Genomic DNA, 26,080 nt, shown 5'->3' with positions numbered 1-26,080 from the left:
GCAGCATATCAAGTAAATTCGTAATGCGAAATACACATTTGCTTCACAGCTTCCCCTTCTCCACCACAGTGATAACTGTCACATTCAAATATGACATGATACACAGAATATTCACAAACCACGAGTAGATAATAAAGCAAAAGAAATATGCCAGTAAATACAATTATTTCACGTCCTGAAGCAATCCTGATAGTTAAGTACACATCATAGACGCCTGGATAGAAGATAATTTGGACCTGCGGAGGAATTTGATCGTCACTAGCATTAAGAAGGCACTCTAAGTATCTATGAAACATGCAAAATAACATGAGGGATACCGGATGTGTCATGACTATGTCTTATATGTTCCATCATCATGTGCACTTATCAAGTTTTGTATCTTCTTTGAACATTGTAGAATCATTTTACTGATAACGCAATATTAAGTTCTTACCATAAAAGTTTATATAAGAAGTGTCTTTACCATTTCTGGAGGAAGCTGGGTTTGAGTTCAAGTACCAAATAACATTGTTTGAACATTTTCATTTATTGTTTGTATTTATAGCAATAGCAACAAAACATGAAATCAAGGAATGCATCGGTAATAGCCTAGCCGATCAAAGCCGTTGTTCATACCAAACTCCTCTCAGCACTCCTTACATGAATCTAACGTGTGTCGTTAGTGGATTCAGACCAAACATTTCGATGTCATGGACCGAGAATTCGGGAAAGAGACTGAATTCCGTGGTTTCGCGACAGACGACACTACCAGACGACACATACGAGAGGCTCGAGACAATCACTGTCTTTGCTGAACATGGGACAGAGCAAACCTTCCTGTGTAATGCTACCGGTGACTCACTGAATGGAATGTCTACTGCAGAAATCACTGTCCTACCTATATCAGGTTCAGTGAAATCTTATCTGTGTCATGCTTCAGAACATTTAAGAAAATGCATTTTTATTCCCTAGTAGTCAAGAAAAAGAAGGACGGTTAGATGATAGAGTGATAAGTAGTATTCAACCAGAAATGTTATTTCTATCTTTATTATTATTAGTGGGATGATATGCGTGTGATTCTAATTTACCTAGGAAAAACTTAAAAACTATACTGTCCTACCTCACGGCTTTTCGAGATATTTTCTGTGACCATTTTGCTAAAAGAACTCATTGCGTAGTATACATGGTATACGTACACCCTTGTTATGTTTGCAGTCGATTACTTCTTGGGCACGTACATGTTTAAGTAAATCATATTAAATAAATTTATTGATGATATATAAATAATGTATCTCAATCTCCTACAAATTTCAGGAACAAGTGATAATTTCGGTCTCATCATTGGACTGACTATTGGTCTTCCTGTTGCCGTAGTCATCTTACTCATCCTTGTTGCTGTACTTCTGCCAAAGCACTATCTGGAGGACCTCCGAAAAAGTATGAAAAAATGCTAACCAAATCGAAGTGAACAACACATGATTTGGATCTAAGGGAAGACCGTTCGAAATATTATAAGCTATGTAACAATGAACATAATATCGGCCCCCTTCAATAATAGTATATGTTAGTGGCAATCAACCACTTCTGCGAGATATCTAATGGTTTATCCATCATTAATTAGAGAAAATACATGAAAAATATGAATATCAAAATGAATAGTCAAACTCCTTTCTTGTTAAGTTGATATATTTGTAAAGCTGCAGGAAAAACCAAAGAATCCAAAGGAAATAATAAGAAACTACAGCATATTCTTAATCATAACGTCTACAATATTCCTTGTCATGTCACAAGTCAGGTATTACCGAACAAGTCTAATTTTCTAATCTCATGATGGACTTACTTCGATTTTTCTTTAAATGGCGCTGAGCTCATTTTGCAATAAAACTATTCAATTACACCATTGCATTCGTGATTTGTCGACTGTTCAACCACTTCTGTCAGATATGGACCTTTTTATGGACGACAACAGCATTGACCACAACATATACACACACGCATGCACACATACACACACACACACACACACACACAAACACACACACACAAAAAAAAAACTCATGCCCACATGTATATATATTATGTATATGTTCATAAGAAATATATCTATATATAATCTATATCTGTATCTAAAGAAACATAAACATATAAATATATATCAAAATCGTGTCACAAATCAAACATTGCTACCCTTATCATTTGGCACAGGTATTTTGACATTCATTAGCTAAAGGTAGGCCTCGGTCCTGAATGTTTCCTCTGCTCTATCGTCATTGCATTAACTTGAAATATTGGTCACTGAAAAAAAAAATAACAGCATGTACAGAATATAAATAATGTATATATTAATGCTATAAAATATAGGGAAACAAGGTATTCTCTTTTAACATTCAAATACTTGATTTGGGTTTAAATACAAGTTCAGGCCACAAAAATATATTGTTTTGAAAATTTGGTAGTTCGAAACCAATTTTCAATGGCTCAGGGCTACCAACAATATCGAACCTTGGATAAGGTCTGTGTGAAAATAAAAGTTATCTCTTTAGTCATACGTGAGTGCTTTCACATTATCGACGAAAGACTAAAATGTGCACGTGCAAAATGTGGTGGTAACGGTCATTGATGCGTGTGTGAGACACTATGTTCGTCGTGAGTGTTTAAGTGCTGACCCTTCACAGTTGTCGTGACGCATTCATTTTCAAAGGTGTAACGAAATTTCGCGGAAATATGTTCAGATGAAAAGGAAATTAGATATAACACGACACACACACAAAAAAAAAACCGACATCAGATACTGTTGCTAACACGTAACAGCACTTGTGTAAACGTTCAAGAGGTTCGTTATGTCGTAGTCGTTTAAGTCTTGGTCTTTTTAGAACACAATAATGGTGCAGGAACTGTCAAAATGTTTATATGGCATAAGGAGGTAACGTAATGGATGATAAGGCAACAGCAACAAATTAACATGCACCAGAAACAGAATGACAATTTCGTCTTCGCCATTTTCAAAAATACTTTTCTGATCAATGAGTCCAGTTGTCTTTAAAAGAATTAAACAATTTGATCACGCGGATTAAATTGTCTGTTGAGTAACCTTTATTACACTGTTTATGATTTTGTATTTTCTAATGATGCTATATTTCACAGGATGTGGCTGGAATTCCAACCGAAGACGGAACAATACACAACAAGATGAGGAGGAAGGACTGCTGATGGGTAATCTGAGTCAGAGAAAGCTGATAAGAAAGTTGTTGTGCCAATCATAACTTGCTATAGTTGCGAATGGTTATTCAAAAGGAGGTACAATACTTTTACACTAAACCCCTTTGCTTATTTGCATCCATGACCAAAATAACCTTCTTTTTTTAATGTAAAATTAGTTTTATTGAACATTTCAGAGTGGGAATGATTATGCGATAATATGGAATACACAATATATCTCTCCACCATTAGATATATATTTACTTACCTTCTTCCATTAATGCTAGTCCTAAGCACATAATAAACGCAAGAAACCCAAAAATTGTCGCTGAAACATAATATTTATGTTAAACATCACTGCGCTAAAGGGCGTAAAGGTGCTTAGGTAAAAAAGAGATGATTGTTTAGAAATCAATGTGAATAATTATCTTTATTATCATTATCTTTACTTGATAATCTATTTATCTTATTTAAGATTTCGTTATCACAGTACTTCTATAGGACATACATTCATAGCATGAAAGTATTTAGAAGCATATGGAATATCAATCCAGGTCTTACTCCTCTGTATCAAAACTAGATTTACCACCTGATGGTAAGAAGCTAGTCTTTATAAAGGCAACGATAGCCAGTATATCAAAATGTGAAACGTTATCGTTTATTTCGCGTATCGCTGAGAAAGAGCTTAAAATTTCAGAAGAAAAATATGTAATCACTAGTCCAACCCGAACTAGGAAAGAACACATCAGACCATAGTGTAATTACAGGGCTAGTTTAGGCAGCGGTTGATGATTTTGTGTGTGTGTGTGTGTGTGTGTGTGTGTGTGACCTAGAGTGGAGACAATGCGAAGTCTAATAAAACAGTACAAGTGATATATTATTAGAATTAAAAGCAAAAGTTTCTTATTTACCAGTCGTCACCAAAAACTATGCAAGGATATCTTTCTAGAAAAATGAGTGTGATTAACAAAGACTTTTTTTTGCATTAGTATTATTGGCTAATATGATGATAGAGCTAATAATATCGGATACAATTCGAGATGATGTCAGAATTATGTTGGTACTTCAACTAGCATAACTTATGCTAATAATGATATAAATCACATAACTAGAGTTCATAACGTAAAAACTCTGATCCACAAGTCCCAGACTCTACAAACAGTATGCTTTACATACAATTATTAATGCAGGTTGAATGTTGAAAAAAATCCTGGAATTGTTAATTAATCGGAATTGTTAATTAATTAATTGTTTCTTTAGATAATCTATGGTGAATTAAGGAGCTTAATTTAATAACAAGTTTGAGATATCTTTGACCGGTATTTAATTAGACCATGTAGTGAAACGTATGTTCTTTTAGGCTTTATAAGAATACATCTTGCAAAATAAGGGAATTTTCAAAAAGAAACCAAATGTATTTTTGGGTGAAGAATTTCCACTGACGCCACCACATAGTGGCAGCAAGTGGGTCATATGTAGCTGTAAAAATACAGTAATCACCCCTACTCCTAGAAAGTTACTGTTAAGCATGGGGTCATACCACTTAATCAATTTACTCGAACTTTATATCTAATAACGTGTTGTTCACTCATTTCTTATGTAACTTATAAAATGAAGAATAGTGTTGTTACAATCACATGCGAACAAATGAGAAAATTACAAGTTATAATCTAAAGAAACAGTAACAGTAGTTTTCTAGTTGAAAACTAATCATTTCATAAACAAATGTTTAGGCAGCAAAGTAAAAAAGAACAAATGATGCACATGGATGTTTATGTTGGCTCGTTTTAATTTGCATTTATGCTAATTAGAAACATGACAAAATAACCTCATGCATCACCAATTCATAAATTTGTATTAAAAATCCCAATCGGAGCTGCTAGCCGATATTTGAACGCAAGTAGGCCTACAGACACAGACACAGACACACACACACACACACACAGCACACACAAACACACACAACTAACGTTTTTCTAATATGCAAGTTCCATATCTGTGATATCTTTCTCTGTCGTTTATCTTGTCACTGACGATTTCCTTTTCTTGTCCCTGTTGTTCATTTCTAAGATGCTACAAGCTATCCGTCGCTCACAAAGGAACAAGTGCAGCAATGCAAAGACGAACTAAAGGATTACTACCGTGAGACTCGACGCAAGGTCACAGTGGATCCGCTTAACTTTATGGAGCGTGTAGACTTGAATGACATCTACACCAATTTGAGTTTAGTAGACCAACGCGGCATTCGTAAAATACCAATAACATACGAAGATCTTCTGAAAAATGATAGAGGTGGAAATATTACGCACCGCCTTCTGATCCATGGTGAGGGAGGTGTTGGTAAAACAACGCTTTGTTCAAAAATCGCCTGGGACTGGTGCAAGGGAAATATTCTCCAAAATCTGGAAATGGTGCTGGTAATTCCTCTCCGAGAAGTCACTGTCGGCAAAACAATTGGCGACATTGTGAAAAAATATCTCCCTGACTCAAATTCAGTGAAACCAGACCAAATAGATGACTACATTTCAAAAAATGCAAAGAAAGTGCTACTTGTGTTCGACGGTTTCGACGAGTTCGACGAGACACTAGAAGAAAGCAGCAAGAGTGTGGTCATTCGAATTTTAGGATTAGAGCAATATCAGTCATGCAAGGTAATAGTGACCACACGGCCTTGGAGAACACATGAATTTACTATGGCTGGGACTCTTTCCGATGCTTACACTTATATTAGCGTCGAAGGATTTAATAAGGGGAATGTATCTGCTTATATCAAAAGGTACTTTCGGATTAGAGAGAAGGACGTTCTTGCAGAAACCTTGCTCAGATTTATGGAAGAAAATGATATTATCCGGTCGAACATGGCCCCGTTTCCAATATTCTGTGCAATGCTGTGCCTCATGTGGAATGACTTCAGTGAAGAGAGACGGGAAGAAATGCAAAAGATGCAAACTTTTTCTCAGATTTTTGGAGAAATGATCTTTTTTTTGAAAGAACACCATGCGGCAAAATTCTGTATAAATCTAAAGATTCGGAATGCTGCTATGTATGTAAGGGAAGCTAATAAAGCAATTCAAGAAATAGGCGACAGAGCACTGGCTGGTATATTAGACAAGAAGCTTTCATTTCCTGAAGAGCACTTCACGAAGTGCCAGGATGCAATGGAGATATGCCGCAAAGTGGGCGTTTTGACAAAAGAGCAAAATATCATTAACAGAAAACTACGGCGCGATGCCAACACCTTAGCATTCGTTGAATCAACAGTTTCGTTTCCCCATAAATTGTTTCAAGAATATGTTGCAGGAGTATATATCGAATATTTGTACTCTACTGATCCTGCCAAGTACGATCAGCTAAAAAACGAACTTGTTTCTCGATATGAAGAGTTCCGCTACCTACTCTACTTCGCCTCAGCTTCAAAAAAGGAGCTCGGTCTTGATATCATCAATGAATTAATAAAGTGTTCTGATCGTGATTTCTGTGTTGACGTTGCATTCGAATGTCATACCGGGGAGGCCGCCAGAGCAGTTGGAAAACAATGGCAAAAATATGAAATATCACCAAATACGTCAGAGCATACAAAGTCAGCAGTGGTATTCATGGGGAGCTGTGACCAGGCAGTGAGTGATGCATTATATTATTATTATTACTATTATTATTATTATTATTATTATTATTATTATTATTATTACATTATATAGATGATGACTGGCGGGGAAGGCAACATAACGAATGTTCCACCCGAAGGGTTTGAAATGCTATTGAGGGAGGTTACAAGTCCCGAGACGAAGTCGAGGGACTTATAGCCTCCCGAAATAACATTTCAAACCCTGAAGGTCGAACGTTTGGTGTGTTTCCGACAACAAAAGTCGTCATCTGTTATATAATATGGGTTAGTCAAATACCATCATTATCACGATCTGAAAGTGCCGCATCAAACCGTACCGTACCTTATTGATATCATGGTACAGGTACGCTTAGCGTAAAGGTCCAGCACGCGCACAACGCACTCGATCGCGCTAGCTCGCGCAGAGCCAAATTCACTGTGCGCGCGGGTATTTGTTACGTGAAAATGTTTTCCAATGGGAGAACAACAAGAATGTTGGCCCATGGGGCGGACATAACGAATGTACCTCCATCACGTGACTGTGTCTAGCCAATCACTAACCGGTATTTGACTAACCCATTTAATATTATTAGTTATCCCCTGCTTGTTCACGAAATACCGGCAAATATCTACGGTCTGGTGCCATATTCCATGAGGCCGAAGGCCGAATGGAATATGGCACCAGACCGTAGATATTTCCCGTATTTCGTAAGAACAAGCAGGGGGTAACGGTTTTATCTTTTAGTGTATTAAAGTGCTAACCTTCTTCTCACTGATTTCCCCTCGTGAATGATGTTGAAATCGCCGGCTGTCAGCCATGACCATGTTGACTTAGGCCTACGTCTCGCGAGCTGATTACTGCATGCGATGCTTGCATACAAATACGTACACGTACACGCCATAAGATACTGCAGTGCAGTAGCCAGATAGATATAAGTTGCTGTTGTTTATCAAGCGTCTAGTGGTCTCAGGTTATGTGCGCAATACGCTTGAGGACCGCACGCTGTCCATTTGTTTTGTACAGGATTAGCGCGCACTTTCCTATAAGCGTCTTTGGTACACGCGCAGCTGGCTGTGTAATACAGTATCATGACGTCGTATCCACGTAATACGTTATATATTAAGTGGTTGATTGACCAATGAGATTACAGAATTCACGATCACTAAAAGATAATACATTATATTTCATCTTTTAGTGATCGTTAATTCTGTGATCTCATTGGTCAATCAACCACTGAATATATCCCGTATTCCGTGATAAGGTCATATTGTGCGCATGCGCTAAATCCACCGCTGAATATAATTCCGTGATATGACGTCATGATATTACACAGCCAGCTGCGCGTGTACCAAAGACGCTTATAGGAAAGTGCGCGCTAATCCTGTACAAAACAAATGGACAGCGCGCGGTCCTCAAGCGTATTACGCACATAACCTTAGACCACTAGACGCTTGATAAACAACAGCAACATATATCGGGCTAGTGCAGTATCTTATAGCGTGTACGTGCACACATGCGCGCATACAGTAATCAGCTCGCGAGACGTAGGCCTAAGTCAACATGGTCATGGCTGACAGCCGGCGATTTCAACATCATTCACGAGGGGAAATCAGCAAGAAGAAGGTTAGCACTTACACTTAAAAAGATAAAATCGTTACCCCCTGCTTGTTCTTACGAAATACGGGAAATATCTACGGTCTGGTGCCATATTCCATTTGGCATCCGGCCTCATAGAATATGGCAACAGGCCGTAGATATTTGCCCGTATTTCGTGAACAAGCAGGGGGTAACTAAGAATATTATATCATATTATATTTATATAATATTGACTGGCCTCAAGGGAAATACCCGAAAATATTGCCCGAACTGAAAGAACATTGCCCGAGTCGAAGACGAGGGCAATACACTTTCATTGCGGGCAATATTTATCTGGTATCTCCCTCAAGGCCAGTCAATATCATGATTATTACCTATCCCCTAGGTAAATTAAGAAAATGGGTGAATACGGCTATACACTATGTTATAGATCAAGCCACATCTGACTACCTTTAGATCATCAACATGTCGAATAATTGAAAAATTGTTCATTAATGTATATCATTTAACTCCAACTTCAAAGATACATATGTAGTTGTAATAAGCGAAACCTCAAACATCTGAACGCTTTTACCCTTTATTTTTACTTCTGTTTAAATTTGGAGAGTTGTAAAATTGATGGTCGCTGTGCAATTATTGAGCACAAATGGACTAGTCATTGTTTGACGCGTAGTGCTGCTGTAAGTGGTCGACCTTGTTTGAGTTGATTTATCAGCGTTCTTCAGCGGTGCGTGAAAAAGACACCCAGCGACGTCATGGAATGTTTTCTTTTCGTGTTCGATCGCAATGTTTGCAAATTAAAGCAGCAAGGAGGTGGGGAGAGAGATTCCACTCTTTCTCTTCCCACCTCCCTGTGTAAAGTGAATGGCGAAAACCGGAAGATTGCATTGTTTGCACACATTGTTTTGTGTACGGTACGGTGTGTGTAACTGACACGCAGCGACGTGGCGAAACGAATATTGACTGCTGACCTTTGACCCTGCAAAATAACAACTGCTGACCTTTAACCCTGCAAAATTACAACCACAATTGCCTCGCAAAACCACCTCGTATAGGTAATAATATCGTTTATTATATAAGTCGGGTGCAAATGCGTTTTGTTTTGCTTTGTATTTTCCTAAATGCGAGAAATCATCAAACTCCTACATTACATGTACAATATGAAGTGGATGAGAAAGTAATTCACTAAATATTTCAATACCCAGTAATAGAAATCAGTTTGTTTTTGATAGTTTAAATGAATTTCTTACCGTTAGGGGGTTGTATGTTGAAGTAACGTGTAAGTTGATTCGAAGCTAAGTTAAGTGGAAACCGTTTTCCCGTATCATGAACCTTTAATAAGTACTCTTCTTGTTGTTGTTGTTGGTTTTTTTTTTAAGACAAACAATAGTTTGGCTTTGATAGCTGTTCAATAATGTTTCATGCTCGGGTAAAATCTGACAGATGTGAGAAAGCGATATTTGCTAAGCTGCTTCTGGTTTGATAAACATTGAATTAGAATAATGACTATAGTGAGGATGATGTGTATCTCAGCGAGATGTTATACTGCAGGGTGTTGTATCATTACGTATATTAGTGGTACATAGTAACAAATCTGATAGTCAAGTCCGTTATTTCTCACCTCTTCGTCCATATTACTAGTACCCTGCTGCAATGACCACAGTGTACTACAGTATGAACACAGTGTGAAGCATATTGTGAAGCGTTTTAACATTGTGAACACATTATAAGATCATTAATTCACAGCGTTAAACAGAGCTATTAGAACATTCTATGGAAACCAGATAAAATGTGAAATCATCTTCATTCTGCTAAATTCTAGTGTTTTCAAATAGCCAACTACGTGAACACACTGTGAACGTACTTTGAGACATGCACTGTGCTCTTATTCCAACATGGTATTATATTCTCTATTACAATCGCTACATTATATACCAGTAATACTTTGTTTCCTGCATTGCTGTTTACTGGATCATGGCCTTTTAATACCATCAATCACTGTTCGTTCCCATAGAAATCATTGCACATTACTAACGTGAACTTAGGAAGGACGGCGTCACTTGATTTGGCGAAGGGCATATATTCTAGCCGTGTACTGTGCAAAGTAGACATACTTGTTACACAGTTACACTCTGACTTCTACAAGATCGTCGGTGCAAACTCTTCGAACTGTCAGGTAAGATCTTATTCCTTCATTCATTCATTAATCAAAGCTTTAAACACAAATTACCTTTGTACCATATACGTAAAGATCAAACAACAGTCCCCAACAGAAGAAGAAAAAGGAAAAAAAAAAAAAGATGCTACCTTTTGTCGGGTTCACGTCACGAGACCGACACCCACGAGTCACACAGCCCACAAGTTATACAGCTCACAAGTCATCCAGCCCGCGAGTCATACAGCTGACAAGTCATACAGCCCACTAGTTATACAGTCCACGAGTTCGACACTGAGTAAACAAAGCCCATGAGTTCGACATCAAATAAAATGAGCCCACGAGTTATATAGCCTATGAGTTCGACACTACGCACAAAAGTCTCACGAGACCGACACTAAGCAGAGAAAAACCACGAGACCGATACAACGCTTAAGAGGCTCTCGAGACCGACACCCACGAGTCATACAGCCTACAAATCATACAGCTCACAAGTCATACAGCCCACGAATCATGAAACAGCTCACAAGTCATATAGCCCACTAGTTATACAGTCCACGAGTTCGACACTGAGTAAACAAAGCCCATGAGTTCGACATCAAATAAAATGAGCCCACGAGTTATATAGCCTATGAGTTCGACACTACGCACAAAAGTCTCACGAGACCGACACTAAGCAGAGAAAAACCACGAGACCGATACAACGCTTAAGAGGCTCTCGAGACCGACACCCACGAGTCATACAGCCCACAAATCATACAGCTCACAAGTCATACAGCCCACGAATCATGAAACAGCTCACAAGTCATATAGCCCACTAGTTATACAGCCCACGAGTTCAACACTGTGTAAATGAAGCCCATCATTTCGACATCAAGTAAAATGAGCTCACGAGTTATACAGCCCATGAGTTCTACACTACGCACAAAAGGCTCACGAAACCGACACTAAGCAGAGAAAACCCACGAGACCGATACAACGCTTAAGAGGCTCTCGAGACCGACACCCACGAGTCATACAGCCCACAAGTCGTACAGCTCACAAGTCATACAGCCCACGAATCATGAAACAGGTCACAAGTCATATAGCCCACTAGTGATACAGCCCACGAGTTCGACACTGTGTAAATGAAGCCCATCAGTTCGACATCAAGTAAAATGAGCCCACGAGTTATACAGCCCATGAGTTCTACACTGCGCACAAAAGGCTCACGAAAGCGACACTAAGCAGAGAAAACCCACGAGACCGATACAACGCTTAAGAGGCTCTCGAGACCGACACCCACAAGGCATACTACAGCTCACAAGTCATACAGCCCACGAATCATGAAACAGCTCACAAGTCATATAGCCCACTAGTTATACAGCCCACGAGTTCGACACTGTGTAAATGAAGCCCATCAGTTCGACATCAAGTAAAATGAGCCCACGAGTTATACAGCCCATGAGTTCTACACTGCGCACAAAAGGCCCACGAAACCGACACTAAGCAGAGAAAACCCACGAGACCGATACAACGCTTAAGAGGCTCTCGAGACCGACACCCACGAGTCATACAGCCCACAAGTCATACAGCTCACAAGTCATACAGCCCACGAATCATGAAACAGCTCACAAGTCATATAGCCCACTAGTTATACAGCCCACGAGTTCGACACTGTGTAAATGAAGCCCATCAGTTCGACATCAAGTAAAATGAGCCCACGAGTTATACAGCCCATGAGTTCTACACTGCGCACAAAAGGCTAACGAAACCGACACTAGGCAAAAGAGGCCCAGGAGACCGACACAAGGCAAAAGAGGATCAAGAAACCGACGCTAGGCAAAGAAGGCCCACGAGACCGACAGGATGAACAGCGCCACCTATAGACCGATAACTTGTACAATTGCCCTCCCTCACCCCCTGAACGGTTCAAGTTCTTTCTTTGTTTTTGCGAAATTATTCACAATATGGTCAGTGTTGTAGGGCACACCTGCTTTACACGATATGGGGGGGGGGTAGTCATCTGTAAAGGGGTAGTCATTTGCAAAGAAAATAATGTAATTGGCAATTAAGGCAGCGTTAAAAATTCGTAAAAAAAGAAGATGCATCCATGAGAACAACTTTTCTATTTCATGAAAAATGTACCGTTTGAGAAGAATAATTTTACAAACACAGCCACTGAAATCAAGGTGAATCGCTGTGATAAAAAACAAAAACAAAATTATCCGTTGAATTTCATAAATCATAGTTTAAGAGAAAAAAGAAAGAATGAAACTCTGAGCAGGCAGAAAGGATATCTCATAAGGCCTACTTAAAGGGGCTGTACAGTACCGGTTGAGGTGGGGATACATGTTTTTTTACATTCCTAAGTGAGATAATGAGAAACCACAAACTGTGGTTGTCCCCTGAAGAGGACAATTTTATTTTTAAAAAAAGAAGAAAAAATAGTAGCAATGTCGCTTTCCGGAGCGAGATAGAACTGCCCCCTTAAAGCCACACGTGTACAAATACATACTTAATTTCGTCGATATGTAGATGGTGCTGTTGTTGATTAGTTGCAATGTCTCGCTCGACAGCGTAACGAAATGGCACCCACTAGTTTGTAATTTTCCCCTAATGGAACACCCTGTACAGGTACATATTGGTAATTGACATGTAGATGGCGCTGTTCATCCTGTCAGTCTCGTGAGCCTTCTTTGCCTAGTGTCGGTCTCGTGGGCTGTCTTTGCCTAGTGTCGGTCTCGTGAGCCTTCTTTACCTAGTGTCGGTCTCACGAGCCTTCTTTGCCTAGTGTCGGTCTCGTGGGCTTTCTTTGCCTAGTGTCGGTCTCGTGAGCTTCTTTGGCGTGCTGTCGGTCTTGTGAGCCTTACAAAGTGTGTAGTGTCGGTCTTGTTGGCTTTCTTTGCTTAGTGTCGGCCTTTTGAGCCTTTTGTGCTTAGTGTCGAACTCATGGGCTGTATGACTCGTAAGCCGTATAACTCTTGGGCTGTATGACGCATGGACCTATTTTTTATGTCGGTCTCGTGGACCGTATGACTCGTGGGTGTCGGTCAAATGGGATGACCCCCTTTTGTCATACTGGGAGCACCTTTAAAATGAGCACATTGTGATACTGATCTGAGAGGTAAACAGGTTCCCGCAGAAGTTATCCCCAGTGTGACATTGGTAAATGTGCAAAGTTGAATCTATTCTTTTATCAGGATGAAGAGATACTGCTTTTCGAATATTCAATTCACTTCAATTCAATTCGTTTATTTCCATTTTAAATCACAAAAGACAACAATAAGCATCCAGTGTTATAGGATGAAACATGCAAACATTCACATATAAATAACATACAAATCACAGTCATAAAGTGTTCCAGCTTACAACATTTAAAAGGTAAAATGGAAAATGGTGTACACATAAAAAGCTAAAAAGGCCTGTAGGCGCGCGTAAGAATTTTTAATTACTAATCAATAACTGATTATTTTTTTCTACTAATCATGCAAAATTGGAATCTAAGTTATTTTCAGAGATCATAAATCAGTTTAATACAATAGGTACACAGAATATTAACAAACATAAAACAAAAAAGGAAAGAAACATGAAAAAAATCGTCAATTACATTGATGTAGCTTCAATAAAAAAGACAAAGGATGTTTTTTTTTTATACTGCTTCTTAAATGAATTAAGTATTACAGGTTCATGTACTGTAAGTGTGTTTATTTGAGTTCAAAATGTGAACAATGCATGTTCATGATGTAAGTATATTCAGTGTGTGTATTAACACTGAAGTTTAAATCATAGGTCGTGATACAGAAATAATCAAACTATAATATGTTTAATTAAAATTGGAAATTAAAAATAATCGGGGGGGGGGGGGAACCAATAGAAAGGCAAGTTATTGTCGAGTTAGGTTGTCAAAAAAAAAAGTCGGAACACAAGACCATGTATACAAGACCATGTATACCTGCTTAACAACTATGTCGAGAAGTCTAAATCCAGATCACTTCTAAATTCCAAATCATCTTTTAATCCACGCTGTAACCAGGGTATATTGAAGGAAACTTATTCTTCAAGGGAACCCGAACCCCAAAGAGCAATGTGGATTGAGTGAAAGCAGCAACATTAGTATAATACATCACTGAAAGTTTAGAAAAATTGGACAACCAATGCAAATGTTATGAATTTTTACGCTTTTGGTTGATTGAGGAGACTACTAGATGTTCTGACGTATATGTGTGGACAGCAATACACAAAAGATATGAAGGGAATTCTACAGGAATTTATTTCTCATGAAACTTACTCATTCCATCAACTTAATACTGCCATATGTTAAGGGTAGATATTATACCTCTGGTTTCTAAAAGCGGTTAGTCAAGTGCTCTTCTAATACGCTACAAATGTGCATTTTTTTTGGTGGAATTTTCTATATTATTTTCTGTATATTGTTGTCCACACATACGTCATAACTTCTAGTAGTCTCCTCGTCTAGCGGTTCCAACACAGAAAGTTTAAAAATTCATAACGTTTGCATATTTTTCTTTTTTTGCAATTTCTCTCAACATTTTCTGATGTGTTCTACAATAGATGTTACTGCTTTCACCCAATCCTCATTGCTCTTTGGGTTGGGTTCCCATTAAGCTTATTTTACGATTAAATGTATGGAATCCGGATTTTCGTCATCAGCATTTAAAGTAGTCAAGTTTTGGGTATATGGTACATGAAATTTGTCGATATATTCATCAATGCGTTTCTTTGTACTAATAAGATATAAAAAAGTTTATTAAAAAAGATTAGTCGATATTTACATCAAAACTCATAAATTCGCTAAATGAATAAATCTATCCCAATAATCAAAATCTATTCCAAGAATATTACTTTTTTACAGGAAAAAAGTGTGAGCACGTTAATTGCAACCATAAATACACTTTGAAATTCTCTATTGCCTGATCAATAATCTATAAATTTAAATGATCATGGTTACAATAAAGTTGAAAAAAATATGATATTTTAACGGGGAAAGACAAGTTCAGTTGATGTTGTTTATTACCAATATTGCCAATCACGTGAAAAAGATGGCGATCTGCAGATACCACCCTCGCTATTACAAAAATGTTAAAACTCTTTACCCGTGTAAATTCAGTGGTCTATCAAGATGAAAAAAGCCAAATAAAGAGAAAGATAATTGTTTTAAAAAAAAGGAGGAGATAAGCGAAAATATCTTAATTAGAATCGAAGCAAAACAAATTACGAAAAGTTATGTTACGAAAATTGTGGTCTCAAAAGTATCCAAATCGACAGAAAAGTTCAAAGTTCAAATTGAGAGAGAGAGAGAGATAGTAAATTTCAGATTTGAGTCTTCAAATAAACACTGAGACGGCGAGGATTAGATTCAATTTCGCAAAAATTGGAATTCATTTCCTGGAATATAGGTCGTTTTGGTCATATTCTTTACCGACAGGTAAATGTAAATGTGCCCACTGGTCACCACAGATACAGGTTGTTTTTATGTTATTGTTGTTGTTGTATTTGTTTGCTACAGATTCAAGACCTGAATTTGTCATTTGATAGCTTTGACGACAATTTTCAAGATCACTCCTTGATAGGAGTAGACTTGGCCAACTGGGTTTGTACTATGCCAAGACTTTCGACCCTCAGTCTGACGTCCCCTTACTTTCCTGATAAATTCCTCTCAACAGCTGCCGACTTAGCCACATCAAGTCAGGTATGTCACATTTGACTATGCATGTCTGGAATATGGAAGCGAATGTGGATGTGTTTTTTTAAGAGAACAATCATGCCCACAGCGCGCTTTACGTCCGCGAATTATAGCTTTGATTTAAAAGCTTTTGATAGATCTGTTTATTAGATACTTTATTTTCTGCAAATCAATATACATAAGTTACATAATCATGAACATGTGGGAAACATACTAAGTAAATAAAAAAAAGGGTTGGTTTGACTTGCATAAACAAAGATATAAAAGGAAATTAATGATATAATGTACAGTATGCATGTCTATGCAGCAGGGATCACAATAACAATTGTAGTTAAGAAGCGATTTTGCAGAGGGCCGCCATTTAAGCATTGCTTGAAAAGATGGCCGGCCCGAGGAAATAGTAGGGGCCTACTAGATAAAGTATCAATACAAATTCTGCTGCGAAGATAGCAGGGGAGAATAAACTCTGATGTATGATGGTGGTGAATGTGCGTACAAGTGCTTGAAGGTGCACAAGGGCATATAGGCTGGAGTTTGACATAATAGAATTGGTTTTCTGGAAGAGGGAACGATATACCATGCTGCTATCGGGAGATCAACATTAGTCGTATAAGTTATTTGTTTTTGGTTTGTATTTGAAGTATACTGTAATAGAATGTGCTTCTTTAAGTTTGCTTTGAATGAAAACAAGGTGGCGCACTGTTTCAACTCCTCAGGAAGAGTGTTCCATGTATCCGGACTGTGATGTCTAATCGACTTTTGAGCAAGTAGAAGTTTTGGAATGCTTAAATGAAAATCATGGGAACGACGGGTAGGGTATGAATGATTATGATCATTGGTTACTTGGGCATTATGAAAAGATGGTAATAAATTTCGAGTGTTTTTATACATAAATATGGCAGTTATAGGTATAAATGTATATCATGGGCCTTAAGAGTTTTTAGGCGATAAAATATGGGGTCAGTGTGAGCCAAGAAATTTGAATGGGTGCATATACGAAGAGCCTTTTTTCTGGAGAAGAAAAATTGTGTTCAATTTAGATTTGCTACAATTGCCGCATACAATATTATACAAATAATGACCCGAAGCGAAGCTGAGGGCATGGTTAGGGTTTTCACATCACCGAGGGCCTACATAATTTTAACTGTGTCCCGAATATCAAGCAGCTATTATTTGTTTTATATACCGAAAATATCGATTCTAGTCTCTTTTACCATGTTTACAGCACTCGTAATCAATGCTGATCGACAGCGAGGCGGTCGTATCATTGGTACGTACATGAGTGATCATCAATATGTGTACAGTGTACGGGGTTGCGACTGTACGTCTCCAAACCAGTCCGCTAGTCTCTTTCACAGCACGCTGATCGAATGCGCGGCGGTCGTATCATTGGTGCGTACATATGAGCGATCTATGTGTACGGGGTCGCGACTGTCTCCAAACCTATTTACTAACTGTGCCCGGGCCCCGGTCACAGTAACTGAAAAAAGGGGCACAGCTATTTTCATGACTCCCCATTTAAGCAATCAGATGAGAGGATTCTAGAAATGAGGTATATAATGCAGTACTGTACATTACATATGGTAAAAATAAAGTGTTATATAACATTATTAGAATTTGATCATCAATTATTTTATCCTCCTTAAAACACCAGTTGCTTTAGGCATTGCTGTTGTAATATTTTGGACATGAGTATTCCAAGCTTATATGATATCTTACTTTTGCTATTTTGGAGACAATTTCCCAGGGCGACTCTATCTAAGAGATTATATATTTTTGATTAAAGAAATTTCAAATATTCCACGAAAAGCGTGTACCAAATCGATTAAAAAATCTCGATTTTCTGAATGAAAAACTTCCTCGTGTGGAGGATGACACCACAGCCAGCACAATCTCCTTCTTTCCACCTCAATAGATTTAGTACACGGTTCACCTTGTTCCTAAATATCAATTCTTCTAACTTGGTTGATCGAAATGAAAAAAACAAACAGACAAACAAACAAACAAACAAAAAGAAATATTCCACTTAAGTGTGTAACCAGATCAGCGAATTTCTTTTCTAAATATGCGAAAGGTCCAAACCACTACCCCCCCCCCTTCCCTTCGGGCAACCCCATAGACCTTAGTCTAGGGAGCTGCACATGTAGTACAAGTGCACACTCGTATCAAGCCGTGCAACCATGCGCTTGTACCCCTGATTCACATTCTTCTTGAATGTATAGTGTAATTCCTTTTTATTTGCAATTTGCGCAAAATTTTCACAATGATTGTGCGCAAGATCATTCAATTTCGATTCTAAGAATGTAAAAGCTTTCTCGTATAATCTGATACCCCGTCCCACACTCTCTCTTTGCTCTTTCACTGGCATGACGTCTTTTTCCGACACAAGACTTTAATAATTTTTTGTTTCCCGTCCCCCACTCGTCACATAAGATCGACGCCAGTAGCGCGAATAGACAGCAGCCTCGGGTGAATCGCGCAGGAAGGCGATCTTTTCAGTGTTCTCTGTGCGATCTTTTTTTGCGATCTTACGGCGACTTCCCCTGGGAAACGCTTTGGCCCCATACAGGCCAGTTACACGCTTGCGTTATGGTCGAGGAATATAACAAGGAACGTGTAACTTTTTGTTATTTTTAGAATGTCGTCTGCTGCTGTTGTTTTATTTAATTTTTAAGTTTGAAGGGTTGGTATATTGGTTGAGGTGAGGATTCAGCTTTTAGCTTTTTTAGAGATATCAGAAAGAACTTTATGCAAATGCTACAGAGCATACAATTTTGCGAATAATTCTGAGTTGATTTGATGAATATTGGTTTTGAAATGACCGAGATATCCGAGATGGCCGAGTAAGGTGAGCATCACCGCTTCACTGCCACTGCTGCTTGGGACCATGCTTCCGAGCAAGATTTTACCCATTTTCTTCCAAATGAAGTTCATGTTATAAATTGAAACCACATGAATGGGCCTACTCATTTCTTCTGTGTTCTGTGATAGTTCCCCCTTAACTGTCTACATTGATGTCCCGGTTCTCTCCCATTTGTGCAGCTTTGTATGCCTATGTCTTTGTATGTGAGCTTGTGACTCTCTGTGTCCTCTGTGAAGTTGTGCAAGAAGGGATTCCGATAGTTTGAGCATTTGACAAGAAACACGCTCCCATTAAAGTCTGCCTGAAACTTTACATTTCCTCTCTGTCACCTTTACGGAGATACCGTGGTTTTAGCTCAATGCCAGTGCACACCAATATTTTAATGAGTGTCTAAATACAATGAAACAAGTTTGCCTGCAATACTACTGGATATCCAGAACTAGCACAGATTGTCTTTCGATCACCCTGTTCAAGGGTTGCCATGGGGGAAAACTATGCTTTCGGAACAACTTGTCTCATAATTTACACAGTCATATCAAGTTAAACGTTCGAAACTGAAACTGAAAATGTAATTATTACACCAAAGTCTAAACTACATATTTTACTGCAGATGAAAATAGTAGTAATGATTTACAACATGAATTGTCTTATGTGGCTATGTCTGGTCACTCATTTAGTCTGGATCACTTCTACCAACTATCTTTGTGTACTATGCCACACATGACTTGATACGTCTCTTGCACTGAAATGATATCTTGAAGCAAGCAGAAAGAAAGTAAACATCGGTTTTCATGTCATCATGATACGAGGAATCTTTGACCTTGGTTCTCAGTTTTTGTTTTTTTTAATGAGTGTAGATGTTTTCAGGCATGATCTCAGCTTCAACATACACATTGATATTGGTACCGATGAGCAAATTTGTATTCTTTCCAATATTTGTGATTTCCAGTGCTTGCGATGTGTTGGTTGTTATATATATATATATATTTTTTTTTTTTTCTGCAGATACAAGATCTGACGTTGATCATTCGCAACTTTAGTCACAACTTGCAATCTCAGGTGGCTGCAGAAAAAGATTTGGCCCAATGGGTTTGTACTTTGCCAAGTCTTTCGAGCTTCAGTTTGGAATGCTACTACTCCCTCGATAATTTCTTCGCAACAGCCGCCGACCTGGCGCAATCCTGCCAGGTTTGTCATATTTGACTGTGCATGATTCACGTTCGACTCTAAAAATACTAACAAGTTTACATCATAATCCTAATTGATGGGCACACCAATCACTTAAATACAATTTTTCGATACACATTCACTCAATGTGTGCTAACATTGAGGTGATTACGATATTGTGACGTTGATATTATTACTAACCACTTTTCGTCCTTCGAAGAGGTATGTCTAAGAATGTCTAAATCTGTAAGAATCTTGAACATGGGCATGGTTGACTGTCTGATTCGGGGGGGGGGGGGCGTGTAACATGCAGACATACAATACTGACATACACAATTTACCTTCACATATCTGGTTTTACTCTTGATTTTTTTTAACCATATTATTTCCTTTTTATTCATGGTTCTTCATTTCTTTTGTTTTATCCATGACCGTGTTTGCAGATAAAATCAGTATTGCATATATAAATATCATTCAAGTAGCTGAATTACATTTGGTTTTGAGGTAATTGTGTAAACAGCCTGCATGTGCAATATATGAGCACTGCCATATACAATGATAATGCAGGAACCAATGTAATAAAAAAAAAATCAAAGCGAACACTAAAAATCCAAACTGACCTTTCTGGGCTCGATCAAGAGATTGTGATCAAGAATTTAACCCTAAACTTTTCTTTTGTTTTGTTTCGTTGTTTTCAATGCGCGCACATATTTATGGCACATTGTTTGCTTCAACATTTTACAACGATCTAAAGAGCGCATTTTAATTCATAATCGTTCCGCTACTTACAATGACATTTGCTATTGCTTTCGATTATTAACAGATTCGAGACTTAAACTTAGTGATTTACATATGGGAAACCTGTTCTCAACGTCAATCCTCGATGGGAAAAGATTTGGCCCTATGGGTGTGTTCTTTGCCACGTCTGTGGAGCTTCGGTGTGGAATGTTACTACTTGTCCGACAATTTCTTCTCAACAGCCGTCGACTTTGCACAACATTGTCAGGTATGTGATCTCAAGGTACATGTATATCACATCAAGTTTTGTAAACAGATTTGAAATTACACGAGTCAACTGCAAATTGCATGGTGTTAGGTGAACTAGTTAGGTGATACGCTAACGGTATATCACTTATTGTATTTGCTCGAAATTCCGATTTTTTTCTTATTGATTTTGTGAACAAAATATCTCAATAATGATATTATCAATTCACATGAAATTTTCAGTCATCATATCTCATGACAATTTCAGCACAGCAACACTTCCACGACGATAACGTATCTATGACGTCATGTAGGCACCATTTTGTGATTTTCAATGATCGATCGTAACTTCATAACTAAATGTTATTTCTTTACCATTTTCGGTAGATATAAAATTGAAACGAGATATGAAAACTCGTCACACTGAGGACGAGTTAGGTGATACGCTTGGGGTCATCAGATGTCGGTCATCTGTGATCGACAAAGAAAAGAATGTGATATAGGCACCTTGAAGTTATATTGAACCTGCATGCGAAACCGTTTCTCTAACCACTCGGCCACGTGACATCCACGAAAATGTTAAGACAAAAAAAAATGTATAGATATAACAGGGGAAGAGTCAATGACCACTCAACAGACGTGGCCGCGTGAACATGTATTGCATTGCTAGATGGAAATGCGGACTTGTAACGATTGATGTCGCTAGGCCATTTCTGGCAACTCGGGAAAAATACGTCCCGCAGACATACAACCTATAATCGGCTGGTTTTGATACCTTGCTTTTAATCACAATTTTCAGTGTTATGACGCCATCAAAGTACAAAACAATGACATAGACTTGAAAGACAATTGTTCAAAGTACAACACCTCCGTCGTCGTCATTACATACTATGATCGGTTTGAAAAACCCACCCTGCAGAATTTTGCAGCAGTCTAAGCAATATGGTCTCCAACACAAAACAGAGTGATTGTGTGTGTGGGTGTGTGGCTGTGTATAGGTGCGTTTATATACGAACGTGATTTCTTCGTGGACGAATGTGTAATACACCATTGAAGAAAAAAAAAGTAAAATAGATAAGTATTTTGTTTCGTGCTCTTATGGGGTTCGAACCCGCACATGTAGAACCTTACGTCTCTGAGACGTCGCCTTTAACCTCTCAGTCATACGTCTCGACGAGAAAATATGAGGAACATAAGCTTATATGTGAAAGATGACTCAGGAATCGTTTCGTCCACCTTCCATTCTCATTTTCAGTTTTAAGCCGCAAAATTCTCAACCTGGTGAGAAGATTAAAAAAAAAAATGTATGATTCCTGCAGCTTATTGTCTCAGCTACAATATACTTAAGTTTCAGAGGAAATGAAGCAAAATCAAGTGAGGTAAAGGTGCTTGAGCGTTATCGAGTCAATGCATGGTTAAAAAACAAAAAATCCCCTCCCATAGACATAACATATAATCTTCGCTGATTTTGGTATCTTGCCTTTAATTACAACTTCTAGCATATTGACGTCATCAAATTAGAAAACATCGATATGGACTTGAAAGGCAATTGTTCAACGTACTGTGTATCAAACATATTCATCGTACGTTGTCAGTTTGCTATTGACATGACAATCGATCACAAGAACATGAGGCAACTATTAGTACCTGTATGAAATTATTATAAGCATGGTTATCAAATTCCCCTAAAATTTCCTTATAATTGCTTTACTTTTATACACAGTTAAGCTATCCCTTTAAACTCTTCACAGTTTAATTAGAATCATTAGCATCATACATCAATACCATATTCAGTTCCATAGCTGATCACGTTTGCTAATTAATTAAGATTAATTGTCTAGAATGTGTCATATGGCCAACCTGTATACACACATATACACTCACACAATGCTAAATGTATGTATCAAACCTCTGTAACACAACTTTGAACTAACTGTAGGAATTATCGCTGCACTTATCATCCATACTTTTTATCACTATGTGAAACTCCAAAAAAACAAAACAAAACACTAATTGACAAATAATCATCAATACAGAAGACTGACTTAAAGGAACAATTCAAATACTTTTTTACAATGTATAGCTTGTTACATGTATAAATAAGCAAAAAGTAACCACGGCTACATTGGGTTACTGAATTGATATGAACAAATTTCATTTTGTTACAAGTTACCATTATCAGTGTAAAAAGCCCAGCCTACACAATTTTGCAGCAGTCGAAGCAATGCAGTCTCCAACGCAAAACGAAGGGATACTGTGTGAGTGTGTGCGTATAGGTGTGTTTACATGCGAACCTGATTTCTACATGGGCGAAGGTGTAGTACTCCATTGAAGAAAAAAAAAGAAAAAAAAATATAAGTATTTTCTTTCGTGCTCTTGTGAGGTTCGAACCCGCACTTGTGCAACCTCACGTTTCTGAGACGACGCCTCTAACCACTCGGCCATACGTCTCGACGAGAAAATTAGAGTAACGTAAACTTATGTATGTGAAAGATGAATCAGGAATCGTTTCGTCCGCATTCCATTCTCATTTTCAGTTTTAAATTGCAAAATTGTCAACCTGATGAGGAGATTTCAAAGAACAAAATGCATGATTACTGCAGCTTATTGTCACAGGAACAACATACTTAAGTTTCAGAGGAAATGAAGCAAAACCAGCTGAGATAAAGGTGCTTAAACGTTGTCAAGTCAATGGATGGTTTAAAAAAAAAATCATCTCCCATAGACTGGGTAAGACATAACACGTAAACTTGTCCGATTTTGCGTGTTTACTTTTAATCACAATTTAAAGTATGATGACGTCATCAAATTTCAAAACCATGATATGGACTTGAAAGGCAAATGTTCAAAGTACAATATATCTGAATTTGGGATAATATTGAGCTTAAACAACAGAGATACAAGCAAATGAATGTCAGAAACAGTACCTTAAAAAAATAATTCCACTTTTTTGATTTCAGATGACGATATGATGACGTCATAATGTATTTATGGAAACAATGATACTTGAAACGTTATATCCAATTTATATGCTTTTGTAATATGCAATAAAAACATAGGGTCACCAGACGTTTTAAAGAGCTATGGCGAAATAAACAAAGACATGTTTTTTCACTATATTTGCACATAGACGCGCACGCGAAACTTTGAACTTTGACGCAAGTGCATTGCTTTGTTATTGGACAGAATCGATCAGAAATCAATGGATATTGTTACTCAAAGTATCAGAAATCCAAATCAGTCAAAAAAGTGTATTTTCATGTTGTTGACGCGGCTGTGCGCGCGAAAATGCGCGGACGGACGCGCACGCGCAAAATTGTTTGAAACGCTTAAAATTGTCTGAAACTTCGAGATTTCCCATTGGTAAGTTGTTTTGAGCCTTTGAAAAGTTTTACGCGCTCGTACTCGCGCATAATGATTTCCTAGGTAATTAGCGTTAAGAAAGAAAGATAGAACGTGACCTGAACTTTATGTCCACAAAAAATGAAACAGAAATGACCTTTAGTTATGAAGTTATGATCGATCATGTAACATGGTCCGAAAATCATAAAATGGCGCCTAGATGACGTCATAGATACGTTACTGTCATGAAAACCTTATTGTGGCTAGATATTGTCATGAGACATGGTGACTGAAAATGTCATGTTATTCCGTAATGTCATTCTTGAGATATTGACGACACAAAATGTGGCAGAAAGAAAGAAGAATAAGAAACGAGATATGAAACTCGTCACACTGAAGACGAATTAGGTGATACGCATGGGGTCATCAGATATCGGTCATCCGTGATCGACAAAGAAAAGAATACAATATAGCACCTGGAAGTAATGAGATACTTAGTTGAACTTTTTGGGCCTACATTATTCAGATCACATTTGTTTTTCTGTCACACAAACTAAGTGGAAATTCTGTGCGTGTGCGACTAAGTCGATTTACGGACTTTTTGAGTACGTACAGTGCATAAACTTAGTCCCCGTTAACGGTGCGGGGCTGGGCGGAGACGCGGCCGAGCCGCGGCCGCGGCCAACCTCAATTGCGAGGCCGAGCCCCGCAATTTAGTCCGTTTACACTGCCGGGCTCGGCCGCGCTTTTAATTCAAACCTTTCAATATTTTGTCGTAGTGGCGCTCTACTTGTAAACAAACGCAATTTGGTATTGTCTGGTTTTCAGATCCTTTGCCAACTGAATTCCGTGGCGACGAAGTCGCCGTTCGGGCAAAGGCCTTTGCCGAAGGAGAAAATCCTTTGCAGGACAAAACCACCTTAAACTATACTAGTTTTCGACGTTGAAGTGGTTAATATCCTCAATAGCGAAATAGTACAGGCTAGGGTTTGGAAGCCAGATTAAAATTGGCCGCGCATTTAGCCCAGTTTGCGTTTACACTGAGAAAAAGGCCGGGCGCGACCGCGGCTCGGCCGCGGCCGAGACCACCTCCAGAGCGTGGCCTAATGCGAGGCCAATTTTGGCCCCGCATTTGGCCTTTTGCGCGTTTACACCGAAATGAAGGTGGGCTCGGCGCGGCCGAGCCGCGGCCGAGCCTCGCACTGTAAACGGGGTCCAAGGGATCCTCGGCACGTACAAATAAAACATGACAATTAAGTGTTTATAACCATCCTGGCTTTAGCAGTGGCCTTTTAAAACATGACCTTTGACCATTATTTACATAACCAATATGACTCCCTCTAATCTTGCTATCATAATGATCAGTTCAGAGAGCTCTTACAGCTATATACAAGCCTGTGAGATTTACCAGCAGTAAAACTAATGAAGCCTCCGATACAAAACAAGGGATATAGAGCAAGTGAGTCTGTTTACATTAGAATGTGATTTATCCTGGACGAAAGTGA

General features: G+C 38.4%; 1 protein-coding gene across 1 annotated transcript in view; it reads left to right on the top strand.

Annotated features, from left to right (window-relative positions):
* The window catches only part of LOC140245844 (uncharacterized), a 59,074-nt gene that overhangs the window by 9,133 nt on the left and 23,861 nt on the right, over window positions 1-26,080 (top strand). The window contains exons 3-10 of the mRNA XM_072325343.1: window positions 545-886; window positions 1,294-1,416; window positions 3,124-3,192; window positions 3,732-3,744; window positions 5,258-6,794; window positions 10,393-10,554; window positions 16,043-16,225; window positions 20,088-20,270. Of these exons, the coding sequence (XP_072181444.1) occupies window positions 545-886; window positions 1,294-1,416; window positions 3,124-3,192; window positions 3,732-3,744; window positions 5,258-6,794; window positions 10,393-10,554; window positions 16,043-16,225; window positions 20,088-20,270 (2,612 nt within the window). The remainder of the gene's footprint in view (window positions 1-544; window positions 887-1,293; window positions 1,417-3,123; window positions 3,193-3,731; window positions 3,745-5,257; window positions 6,795-10,392; window positions 10,555-16,042; window positions 16,226-20,087; window positions 20,271-26,080) is intronic.

The sequence above is a fragment of the Diadema setosum genome, unplaced genomic scaffold, assembly GCF_964275005.1.
Source record: "Diadema setosum unplaced genomic scaffold, eeDiaSeto1 scaffold_41, whole genome shotgun sequence".
Taxonomy (NCBI): Eukaryota; Metazoa; Echinodermata; class Echinoidea; order Diadematoida; family Diadematidae; genus Diadema; species Diadema setosum.
This window is presented reverse-complemented; position numbering and strand designations above follow the sequence as displayed.